The 11,946-nt window shown below is 49.2% G+C and overlaps 5 protein-coding genes across 5 annotated transcripts; 3 read left to right on the forward strand and 2 right to left on the reverse strand.

Moving 5' to 3' along the window:
• Positions 1-3,243: 3,243 nt before the first annotated feature.
• On the forward strand, positions 3,244-3,905 carry LOC131210510 (small ribosomal subunit protein uS10m). The gene is made up of 3 exons (XM_058203768.1): positions 3,244-3,280; positions 3,350-3,588; positions 3,662-3,905. The coding sequence occupies exons 1-3, from the start codon at positions 3,272-3,274 to the stop codon at positions 3,900-3,902; spliced, it is 489 nt and encodes a 162-aa protein (XP_058059751.1). The 5' UTR covers positions 3,244-3,271; the 3' UTR covers positions 3,903-3,905.
• Positions 3,906-4,231: 326 nt separating this feature from the next.
• Positions 4,232-5,827, forward strand: LOC131208614 (interleukin enhancer-binding factor 2 homolog). Its single transcript, XM_058201414.1, has 2 exons — positions 4,232-4,279; positions 4,347-5,827. The coding sequence occupies exon 2, from the start codon at positions 4,357-4,359 to the stop codon at positions 5,554-5,556; it is 1,200 nt and encodes a 399-aa protein (XP_058057397.1). The 5' UTR covers positions 4,232-4,279; positions 4,347-4,356; the 3' UTR covers positions 5,557-5,827.
• LOC131208615 (uncharacterized) lies at positions 5,624-6,917 on the reverse strand. Its single transcript, XM_058201415.1, has 2 exons — positions 6,853-6,917; positions 5,624-6,781 (listed from the first exon to the last, which is right to left on the reverse strand). The coding sequence occupies exons 1-2, from the start codon at positions 6,856-6,858 to the stop codon at positions 5,918-5,920; spliced, it is 870 nt and encodes a 289-aa protein (XP_058057398.1). The 5' UTR covers positions 6,859-6,917; the 3' UTR covers positions 5,624-5,917.
• Positions 6,918-7,294: 377 nt separating this feature from the next.
• Positions 7,295-8,377, forward strand: LOC131209848 (proteasome subunit alpha type-2). Its single transcript, XM_058202993.1, has 3 exons — positions 7,295-7,442; positions 7,543-7,875; positions 7,946-8,377. Exons 1-3 carry the CDS (start codon positions 7,402-7,404, stop codon positions 8,274-8,276), a joined length of 705 nt encoding a protein of 234 aa, XP_058058976.1. The 5' UTR covers positions 7,295-7,401; the 3' UTR covers positions 8,277-8,377.
• Positions 8,378-8,679: 302 nt separating this feature from the next.
• LOC131209826 (SWI/SNF-related matrix-associated actin-dependent regulator of chromatin subfamily E member 1-like) lies at positions 8,680-11,220 on the reverse strand. The gene has a single exon (XM_058202970.1). It carries the CDS (start codon positions 11,032-11,034, stop codon positions 8,770-8,772), a length of 2,265 nt encoding a protein of 754 aa, XP_058058953.1. The 5' UTR covers positions 11,035-11,220; the 3' UTR covers positions 8,680-8,769.
• Between the last annotated feature and the right edge of the window lie 726 nt (positions 11,221-11,946).

An 11,946-nucleotide genomic window follows, 5' to 3' on the forward strand; every position in this document is an offset into this window, starting at 1 on the left:
CAGAGCGACAGCAGCTGAAGCAGATAGGGGCCGACCTGCGGAGAGTCCGGGCGATGAGCACATGCTGGCAGTGGCCAGTGCATGCTGGGTGCACCGAGCACGCTGCGTGAGATTTGGTCGAGAAACGAAGTGTATCCTTTTCGGACCCACATGGCCTCACGACCGCTGACCAGCGCAGTTCGTCCGGAGCCCAGACTCGTAGAAAGTGGTACACGCAGATGATGATAATAATTTGGCCTGGAGCCCAAGAACAGATGTCGTCGAGAAGGGGTGCTACAATCTGCTTTGTTTTAAGCGTTGCTTCCTGGTTCGCCGGGAGAGGTAAGCGTAGGAAGAAAAAAGGACATCCATCATCTGGCAGCGCTGGGTCAGACCTGCTGCATCTGCAATTAAGCTGCAGATCTTAATCGTGTTCTGGTGCGTTTCTTACTCATCTCAATACTGGTTGCTACATTTCGTCAAATAGGGCCTAAGAGGTCATCTACATGATAGTGGCTTGCGATCAGGATATAGTCTTTTTTTAATGATCAAACCACGAAGTTCAGGGGAAAAAAATGGCAATGTTAGCTAATGGCAAACTTTCATTTAGTTTTCTTTCCCGAAAACGCTGAAGGAAGGCCATGTGTTTACTTTCAATCGTTCGATCTCCGGGCACTGCTCGTCGTCACAGTCGAATCGAAGCGAAACAGTTGGAAAATTGATTTCAGCCAACCCCGGTCCCTAAACCTGGCCCTGCTCCGAGAACGCTTCCATGCTGTCCTTCCCACAGGGTGCCTGCGCACCGTGCATCCTTCGCACAGGTAATCTGAAGACTCTGCGTTCCAGATCTTCCGACTCTTCTTTCGCCATCTTCTCTTTCGTCTCCCGAAGACAGCTGATCGACCTGATCGACTACAGATGCGCTTACGAGCCCAGTGTGGGATGGAACGACCGGGTCAAAGCGGATCGACCGATAGCGTAAACCGGGTGGAAGGTCTCTGGTCTCCGCTTTCTGGCTGGCCTGCAAATGAGCAGCGCCTCGGGTGTCCCTTCCCTGGAGGGCTAAGCGGGGTCGGTAAGCGCCCAGCGGCGTACATACAACAGAACCATTCGTTCTGGTACGCTCCGCCTGGCCCGGGAGACCGGTACATGTTAAACGAAGCCCATTGTTTCTAACGATGTCACAGTGAATACGATTCCAATCAACGGCAAGGTGCTGGTGTCGGACCTTATAGGACAGTAGCCGAGGTCACGGTTTTTAGAGTGCTCGAGGACGCATACAATAGCCGGTCGTGGGGGTAGGTCCCAAAACATTTATCGGTGACCGAGCCACACAGGGGGCAACACTACGGGTGGCCCACAGGTGACGATCTTCTCGATCTGGGAAAGGGCAAAGATGCACGAGACGGACGCGATGTGCCACGGGAGAAACGCGACGATGGAACGCCGCTTCATTATTTCACCGGCCCCTAATAGCGGAAGCACGCAAAACTGCAATCTTCCTTCCGCGCGGTCAGCACACGGGCGGCGGCCATCGACAGCGAGTGTGTGGGGAAATTGGTGAAATTTTGCGATCGCCCTGCGCAAGGTGTAAGCGATTAATATGCCTCACTTCCTGCATCGTTTGCTCGCGCCCTTTCGCGCGTATGCACATCGCGCCATCCGCTTGCCCCAAATTTCCGTAAACTCGCGCACCACACGCGCCTTCCGTTCGGCGGGTGTTTCATGATTTTTTTTGCCTTCGCCTTCCCGGCAGCAACGGAGCTGAAAGAAAAAATCATTCCGGTCGTTCGACTTGATGAGAAGACGGTCTCCGGAACCCTTCGGATCGTGTGCGCTGCACGAATTATCAGCTGCAGCGTGGATTCGCTTCAGAAGGGTTCCCTTAATTCTTTACTTCCTCGCCCGCCGTACGTACGACAGGTGTAATACGGTTTCGACGCATCGCTTCTAAAAAAGAAAGAATCAGAAGAGAGACAACCGTGTGACCCCTTGCCGAACGTATCTTTTCGGCCGGAACTCGCTCAACTCGCACACACTTGCGTTCCACCGGGCCTACAGTAATATCCCCGTCCGGTCTAATTTTGGAGCTTAGCCTGATAGTCGGTGGCGAAACCAAGCAACCGTGGGAATTCCTGTCCGATAAGCCGCCGTAGTCTCCGGAAGGCATTGTTTACATCGATTGTCCGCCCCGGACAGGGTTTGTGTTCGGTTTGCGGTTATGTAAATTTGGCATCGTTTGCAACGCTGCAAAATGTGTCTGTTTAATATAATTATCACTCACCCGAACTGCTGATGGTTTGTCCCATGGTCCGGTCCGGTGCATAGGCCGATGCGGTTGCCGACTGGCCTGGCAGACAGTTAATTACACACTCCACAATCCGCTCACACGGTCACATTCGGGCGCTCTGCAGACGCAGTGCTTGGCACGGCTAGACACACTCCGAACACTGATTGGAGCGATTGGCGGCCCCGGTGCTTTGGATAATCTGTGTTCCCGTTACTTCATTTCACAACAGTCACAGGCCTGACCTTTCGCTACTAAGTGCTAAACGGTTGCTACTAAGTAATAATTGTGCAAGATTTCGACTATCGGCCAATCGGGGGACCGGGTACGTTCGATTCCGATTCGCAATGCTGTTATGCCTGGCTAGGCAGGATACCATTCTCTCTCTTTCGCTCTTTCTCTCGCTCTGTTTCTCTATCTGTCTCTCTCTCGCTGTGGTACATTCCTTCAGTAAATACCCTACGAGAGTGTCAAACGAATATCCTCGCGAATCCGGAATGTAGTTTCGGATGCGATGTTCTCGCGAATGTCCTGCGAATCCACCACTCGGCAGCAATTGCGTCAGGAGTTACTGTGACATTGGGGAGGGTTGGCAAATGTGGGTCATATTTATTTCAAATTCAGAAAGGTTCTCATGTAACGCTATTGATATTCGAAGAACTAATTAGGCTCGCAGAGCTAAATCATGCTTTAATTTATTGATACACAAATCTGAATAGTGATTTAAACCAAAGCAAAGCAATGATGCCATTTCTTTCAAAAGTGTACCTAGAATATTGGCACGTTAGTCAATTTTACCAGCTAGGCTGTCTCTCGAAAGAGTCTATTCTTATAAGAATAATTACGAGAACGCAATGTCCTTTATGCAAGATTGTACAACAATACTCACCACTTTTGCAGTAGTAAAACATCGAATTAATTCATAGAATCGCTACACATGTTTGCTGTCAGTTTTGACAGCCGCGTTTCTACAGCTTTTTGGTTTCTGTTGAATAACAACACAACATGCTGAGGGTAACAATTCGTATTTATTGAACGAAACAGTGTTGTAAATCTCCAAATAACTTTCATTCGTTGTTTCAGTGGTTTAACCTTTCGCGCACTGTTACCCCGCTAGTGGTTCGGCCACTACCAGCGGTCCGGTGGTATTCAGAAGTAACAACACCGGCAGCTGCCGACCAGCAGCCTTCCGCCGGGACACCGGACAAACTGTACAGTCGAGTAGAGCTTCAAATGAAAGGAATCGAACCGGAAGTTATGAAAAGCTATGCTACTTTTGCTAAAACCGCCGCCGAACATTTAGACATCGAAGTCGGAAAGCAGTATGTATCGTCGTGGCCACCAGCACTGTTCGTCACTCAATTAAAATGTATCTTTGCTTCCTCCATCCTGCAGCTGGGTCCTTCGGAAGTCGATCAAAGACCGATTAACACTGCTTAAGTCGGTGCATATTTACAAGAAACACCGTGTGCAGTATGAAGTGCGTAATTACTATCGGTTTATGCACTTTCACAAGATGACTGGCTCCACGCTGGATACTTTCCTCGAGTACATCGAGCGCAATCTGCCGGAAGGTGTGGCACTGAAAGTGACAAAGGTAGAGATACAAGAGGTGCCGGAACATTTGCGAAAGTAATCAAATGTGGACACATATGAGTCAAAATAAACTAGATTTTAGATTGTAAACACGTAAAATTGCCTTAATGCCTCAGGAACAATTATTTAGTATAAAACGAATACGTTCTTAAAAATTACTCAAAAGGGTAATAATTTATAGTAATTACTTTGCCGTCCTGAATTGGTCAATATCATTAATCATTAATTTTTGAAGAATTCGTAGCTGAAAATGGTTTGTGTACAAACATTGTTGTGCGTGAAAAAAGCCCTTCTGCTGCACCCTGAAAACGTCAACAGAGATTTTCTCGATCGATAACAAATAATTGTTTCTGTTCCGGCCCGGCTAGTGCACTGGTTCCGCGCAATCTTGGTTTATTTTACGCCGTCCACCACAAAGTAAGTGTTTGCTGTGATAATCATGATTGTGTTTCATCAACCATTTAGCACGTTTATTCATTTTTAGTCAGAAAACCATGGTACGACCGGGACTCATGCGAGGTGGTGGTCGTGGTGGTGGCATGGGAATGGGCATGCGTGGAGTACGCGGGGCACCGTTCATGAACAAGAAAACCTTTCTTCCTCGGCACCCGTTTGATCTGACACTCGCTGAAATGGCATTCCCGCGCGTCCAACCGGCCCAGGATGACACAATGCTGACGAATGCGTTGCTGAAACGCAGCCAGGATCTCACGCCAACCGCTGCTGAGCAAACGGCCATTTCGAACCTCGTCTCGAAGGTGCAGGGTGTGCTGGACAATATCGTAATCGCTCCGGGTGACTTTACCAAGTGCCAACTTGAAGAAGTGCGTCAGGTGGGCTCGTTCAAAAAGGGCACAATGATGGCCGGTGGTAACGTGGCCGATATAGTAATCATCCTGAAGTCGTTCCCCACCAAAGACTGTGCCGAAGCGCTGGGCAAAAAGGTTGAGGAAGATTTACAAAAGTCGATGAAAACGGAAGTGGTACCGAAAGCGGAAGCATTATCGCTTGCCTTCAGCGAAAAGGGTTTCGAAATATCCAACTCGCTGGCCAAGGTGCGCTGCATGATTGCCACGCTGCCGCAAAACATGCGCAAACTGGAACCGGAGAAGCATCTCGACTTCAAGATCATCCAGAGCCATCTGGCCGCCATCCGCCACACGCGCTGGTTCGAGGAGAATGCACACCACTCGACGATTAAGGTGCTCATTCGCATCCTGAAAGATTTGTCCCGCCGATTCGATGGATTCAAACCGTTGAACCCGTGGATTTGTGATCTGCTTGCACACTCCGCCATCATGAACAACCCGAGCCGGCAGGCTTTGCCAGTGAACGTTGCGTTTCGGCGCGTGTTTCAGCTGCTCTCGTCGGGACTATTCGTGCCCGGATCGGCTGGTATTACGGACCCGTGTGAGGTGGGCCACTTCCGGGTCCACACTTCGATGTCGCTGGTTCAACAGGACGAATGCTGCATGACGGCGCAAACGTTGGTCCGCGTTTTGGCTCACGGTGGATACAAACACATCCTGGGCTTTATTGAAAATACGACTGTCGCAAAGGACATGTCTGTCTGGGATGGGGTCGTTGTGTCGCCGATGGAACCGGCATATGAAAAACCTTCGGAAAAGAAGGAAGGCGAAGATGACGATATGGAGTGCGTCGACGATGTGCTGGATGACGAGCCTTTGGAGTGAATTGTTCCGGAAGCTAATTCTCAACATTTTCATTGTAACTAAAAATAACTACATCAAAACATAGACACGAACTTAACGATATTTCGAGTATTTATTTGTCTAATACGCTTTAACTAAGTCGTTAGTAAACTTCGGGATTATTTTGTGGTAAAACAGGATCTAATTATGATTCAATAGCACTACAATATTCGTCCTAAAACTACTTTAAAACCACTACATCAACTGAACACTATTCGCATCGGACACGTTATTGAAAACCCTTGTTTTAATAAACTACAAATAGATTCTTAACCTAATGCTTAAGTCGATATGTTAGCCCCTCAACTATTAAACACGCGTAAGAATACTTTCCAACCGCAGCTTAGGCACACGGATCCTGCTTGGCCGCAAAATGAGCACAATTCACGCGTGTCGTATGCGTTTTTGGCACCGCAATGCGGAAAATGCGTCCCTGGGGATAGCAAACGCAGAGCTTGTACTGATTCGAACCGCTCCGCATTCCGTGCTCGTTCTTGACCACGGGCAAATTGTTCACGTTCACCCAAACTCCATTGGCGCCGACTAGGATGGTGCTGCCATTGTCCGATTTCAGAGATATATTCTGATCCGCCGACCACAACATTTCTTTGGCCTCCATTCGGATGCCTTCCGTGCCCTTGAGTGTGATTTTGTTACGCGTTTGCAGCTTTAGCGTGTCGTTGATCGGCGACGCGATGCGCCCCGTATTGATGAGGTGTGCATGCAGCACCGAAGCTCCCTGTGGCATGTTGTAGTGTGGCCGCGATGTGGCAAATACTGTCTTACCCGTGGCCGGGTCCTTCACGTCGAAGTGATTAATCCCCTTCAAAAAGCTGCCATTTTTCGATAGCTGTATTTTGTTGTGCGAGTGCCCGTTCCTGTTAACCAGATTGATCGTTACCGCAGCATCGTCGCCGGTAATTTCGAGTGGCTCGTCATAGAAACTCTCCAGAAGCCCATCTTTCTTGTACACACGATCGAAATCGATGTTACCGTAGAACTTGATCGTTTCCGCATCCTGTATCAGTTCGATGTTTTCCATACCGCGGTAGATGCGCAAAATAGCCGTTATCGAGAGGGTTAGACAGAGATTACCCAACGCCAGGCAAAACAGTAACACCAGCACGATCCAAAAAGCGAAAGAACTCTTCTCGTGATACATCTGGCACTTCGAGAGGTCATACTTTTGCTCCATTTGTCGCATATTCTGGGGGAAAAGACAAAATCAACCGCGTGATAAGGTGATAAAAATCAATTTTAAGTAACAACATCTCTTACACCCATGAATTCAGAAAGTAGTTTCCAAAATTTCGATGCTCCCTTTGAACTGTGGACAGTGAAGAGTGAAAATTTTTGACAAGAACAGGACTTTATTACATTTTCCCATTGCCATGAGAATGAGGAAAACAAATGAGAAAATGCTCACGAAAAAGGAAAACTCACTCTGTGAGACGCTTCTCACTTCGTTTGCTCACTTCGAATACTCGAATGATTTGAATTAAGAAAATCTGCAACTGTTTTTGGCTGATGTTCTATCAAATGTACAAACCATTTTCATTTCGAAATAATCAGAGAAAACAGTGAAAAATTGATATTTCAGAAGTAAATTAACGACCGCGCAACCGTTTATAACTGTTTCTATGAAATAATAAAACATCGCCATTCTAGTACTCCTCGTGCCGTCTTTGACGTTTGGTCGCGTTTGCGGCTGTCAACGTCGGTGAGAAAGCTGTTTTCAGACCTGCTCGTCGTTGCTCAGTTCGCCGAACGAATTTTGTGGAGAAATAATTGTTTTTGCGTTGCATTTTCCATCCATCGCTTTTCGGGATGGCTTCGGAACGGTACAGTTTTTCACTGACCACTTTTAGGTAAGTTGGCGCGATGCAAAACCGACTAAATTTCCTACCTGTGACAGAACCGCACTCTCATGTTTTGTGTTTCCGTTCCGTTTCCGTTCCGTCCGTCTAGTCCTTCTGGAAAGTTGGTACAAATCGAGTATGCTCTAGCGGCAGTCGCGGCCGGTGCCCCATCGGTCGGTATCAAGGCGGTCAATGGAGTCGTAATTGCGACGGAGAACAAGCAGAAGTCGATCCTGTACGAAGAGCACAGCGTTCACAAGGTCGAGATGGTGACGAACCATATCGGAATGATCTACTCCGGTATGGGACCGGACTACCGACTGCTGGTGAGACAGGCTCGTAAGTTGGCCCAGAACTACTTCCTTACGTACCACGAACCGATTCCGACCTCTCAGTTGGTGCAAAAGATCGCCAACGTAATGCAGGAGTACACGCAGTCTGGGTGAGCCACCACACCGTCACATGTTGATGTGCACAAAACTGACCCATTTTGTATTCTCCCTCCTAAACAGTGGTGTCCGTCCGTTCGGAGTATCTCTGTTGATTTGCGGCTGGGATGAGGGTCGACCTTACCTCTTCCAGTGCGATCCATCCGGAGCGTACTTTGCGTGGAAAGCGACGGCCATGGGCAAGAACGCCAATAATGGTAAAACTTTCCTCGAGAAGCGCTACAGCGAGGACCTCGAGTTGGACGACGCGGTCCACACGGCCATTCTAACCCTGAAGGAAGGCTTCGAAGGACAGATGAATGCGGACAACATCGAGGTGGGCATCTGTGATGCGAACGGTTTCCGCCGGCTAGATCCCTCGGACGTGCAGGATTATTTGGCCAATATTCCGTAAGGGGTAAGGGAAAGTGCGGAGATTTTTTGGAACCGGAACGTAATGTTGTGGTTAGATGATACCGAAATAAAACATACTTTTGAAGCTCCTTCGCTCATTTCTAACGGTAAAAAATAGTAGTCACTGTTTTCATTCGCGTCTCAGTATGCGACGATGCGCGACTCAGACGATCGGCAACAATCGACTGCTAAGATTGATTCAAGTTCACTTATAGATTGTGCCCAAATCCTTAATATACTCAAAAATCATACGAATATTTGAATAATTGGATGGGTTCAAGTTAACCTGAGTTACGGAAGTAAATGTGAATAGCGAAATAGTAAACAAGAATCCTGTTTGGTTTTATCCTAACACTGAGAGCTAGCTTTATTTGAATGAATATCTTGTTGACAATGTACGGGTTATTTATTCAATCATGGTAGAAAAGGGAAGAGAAACAAGCATACACAATTGGGCTTTCGATCTTAAGCCAATCGTCTTAAAACCGTTAATCTTAATCGTCCTTCTTATCGACGGCGGCCGGATCGTCGTGTTTGCTGCCGGCACCGCTCTTCTTACGTTTTTTGGACGGCGCCGAAGCCGGGCTTTTGACTGGTTCGATCTCACCCGGTTCCGGACCAGCCACTGGCGGTGGTGCGCTAACCGTGGGTGGTGTAACGGTTCCCGTTGCCGTGACCACCGTTGGTGGGTTGCCCGTGTGCGGAGGGCCAGGTGGTGGCGGTCCTCCTAGACCGCTCGGTGGCATACCACCTGGTGCTCCTGCTCCGGGTGGAGGAGGTGGACCGTACCCATGGTGTGGTGGTTCCGCATGGTGAACCTCCGGCCCGTAGTGTCCCGGTGGTGGTCGAGTTCCTGGTGGACCAGCAACATAACCTCCCGGTGGTGGCGGAGGACCGTATTGCGGTTGATGATAGGGATAGTGCCCATACTGACCGTACGGTTGCGGATGGCCACCGTAACCGGGAAGATAATACGGAGCACGAGGAGACCCGGCATGCGGATATCCGGGGAACGAACCGTGGGTTGGCATTCCCGGATGCGGTTGCATGTGCGGTGGCATATGATGCGGCGGCGGTGGTTGGTGATGAGGAACGGTCACATTCGGAGGAGGAATTTGTGATTCGGGAGTGTGCGATGGTGGTGGTGGTGTCGGAGCAGCCGGCATCTGATGCGGAGGTGCGACTGCCGATCCCGGTGGCGGAGGGTAGGCGCCGTGAACCGGTGGCATAACCGGGGCGACCTGAGGGTGACCGACCGGTGGATGCCCGGATGTGTGATGAACAGTCGATGTGGGCGGTATTTCCGGTTTGGCGTCTATCGAATGCGGAGGAGCGATTTGAGGAACAGGACCACCGACAACCGGTGGCATGTGAACGACCGGAGCTTGATGATGAATAGGAGCCGAGGGCACACTATGAGGGGCTGCAGTGGGTGGTTCGGGGTGGCCAGTGGAAGGTGGACCGACCGGGGCCGGCGAATGAGCTACCGGAGGAGCTGGAACCTTAACCGGTTCCGGTGAAGGTTTCGGATGCATTTCTTCCTTCGCGTCCGGTTTCGGCTCCTCGGCAAGATCTTTTTTCTCGGCGACAGGGGCCGTCGAAGATTCCTGCGAACCTTGAGATTCGTCGGAAGTTGCTGCAGCCATCGGCGATCCCGGGCCCACCTCGGTCCCCGTCGTGGATTCCTGCCCGGTTGCCGGTTCATTAACGTTAGTCTGTTCCGGGGTTTGCTCATCGGATTTAGTAGCTGTCGGAGCGCCTCCGGTAGCTTGCGGGGCCACCGTAGCAGGTGGTGGCGGAGCCGGTGCCGGAGGCTTTTGTGCTTCCTCCAACGCCCGCAAGCGCTCCCGCTTCATCATCTCAAACTGTCGATCGACCATCTTCTGGAACGTTTCTTCGTCGACCGCCGGTTTGCAGTGTTTTTTCAGTTCGTCCTGGAAGCATTCGCTCGATTCCACAAACTTGCGTTTGCGCGTTTCGAACTTCTCCTCAATTAGCTGCAACTCGTGCTGCAGCTTCATCTGGTGCATGGTCAGCGATTGAACCTGCCGCTTCAGAACGTGCATCCGCTGCGTAGTCACGACGGACCGCACATCCGGCACGACGGCGTCGGAGAAGATTTCGTTAATCAACCGATGGTTACGCGAGAACCTTGCGTATGCCACATGCTTGAACGAGTACCCATCGTCCGGATCGTCCTCATCTTCGGCCGGCTGAATATCGATACGCCGATCCTGCTGCTGACCCTTCGAGCTCGAGCGCGACGACGGCTCGTGGCCATCCCCATCGCCCGGCTTGACTTTGTTTCGTGCGGTCAAATACGCCAAATAGGCGGGAGAATTGTGGTACGCCTTCATGTTTTTCTCGTGCTCCGCCTTCTCCTGCTCGTACTCCGCTATGTACTCTTCCTTTTCCGCGTCCGGCAGGTCTCGCCACTGCTGCCCGATAATCTTGCCCACCTCCCATAGCTTCAGGTCCGAATTGGAGGCCTTCATCGAGTCCCATACCTTGCGCGAGTAGCGCATGTACGGCATCAGCGGTTTCTCCGGTGGTTTGGGGGGCTTAATCATCTTCGACTCCGATGCGGCCGACGCCTTTCCCATCTTTTGCGGGGTAAACGCCGGATTACCGTGCGAGCTGTGCATGAACGGGTTGGAGTTGTCCTTTCGATCCGCCCCCGAACCGGAAGGCCGCATCCGTTGCGGAGTCGTCATCGATGGGCCGGGTATGTTGTGTTTATAGTTCGCTGGCAACGCCATTTTGGATTCGCACTTTGTGGAAGGCCGCAAACGCCTTCCGGACCAACTATACGCAAACCGGTGGAAACTCTACCAAAAAAGGTTGAACTTTTAATACGGCTTAACAACAATCACAGGGGGACGGTTTAAAAAGAATTTTGCATTGAAAGAGCACGATTACTCGGCTTTCGAATGCAATTTTTCACACCAGCACAAGACCCCTTTGAGAAAAACGACGCTTGCTTTCGTTGTCAGTTTCGTGGATGACATTTCGAATGACAGTAGCTCATTCGGCGAGAAGTTGCTCACTTTTTAAATTTTATTTTTTCATCGCCGAGAAAAAATCTTTATGTTTCTTCTGAAAAATGGACAAAGAACGATGACTTCTCGGTTTTGAAAGATAGAACATTAATCGTCCTTCAGAACTAATTAAACGAATTCGTCTTGAGAACGAAATTAGCTAGTTGAACTACAGGTTGAAACTATGAATTATACAACAAACATTTGGAAATAAATGCCCTATTATTGTTCAGTATGTCATTTGCTTGTGCTAAAATCGCAAAAAATTCCTGGACGAAGAAACTACGAAAAATGTTTAATCCAAATGGTTTTGAACGCAGTTCCGGCAGCTATGGGTCGTTCTATTCGCAGACATAAACGTGAGTGACGTTTGTCGAAGCAAAGTTTCGGAATTTCGAATAAAATTGAATTTGAATTCAATGTTTAAACAATCATGATCGCTATGATCGCTTTATTTCGATAAATGTTCCAAACCTTCCAAGAGGAAAGCATAGTTATTGTATTTATTTATTGTTTGCTCTTACTTATCACCAAATGATTGTTTAAAATGTGTCAAAGAGAAAATAAAAACTGTTCCAAAAACTAATCTGTTGTAATCTGTTGTATGGCAAATGGTTTGGCATCTAATTTTTT

The sequence above is a fragment of the Anopheles bellator genome, chromosome 2 (assembly GCF_943735745.2).
Source record: "Anopheles bellator chromosome 2, idAnoBellAS_SP24_06.2, whole genome shotgun sequence".
Classification (NCBI taxonomy): domain Eukaryota; kingdom Metazoa; phylum Arthropoda; class Insecta; order Diptera; family Culicidae; genus Anopheles; species Anopheles bellator.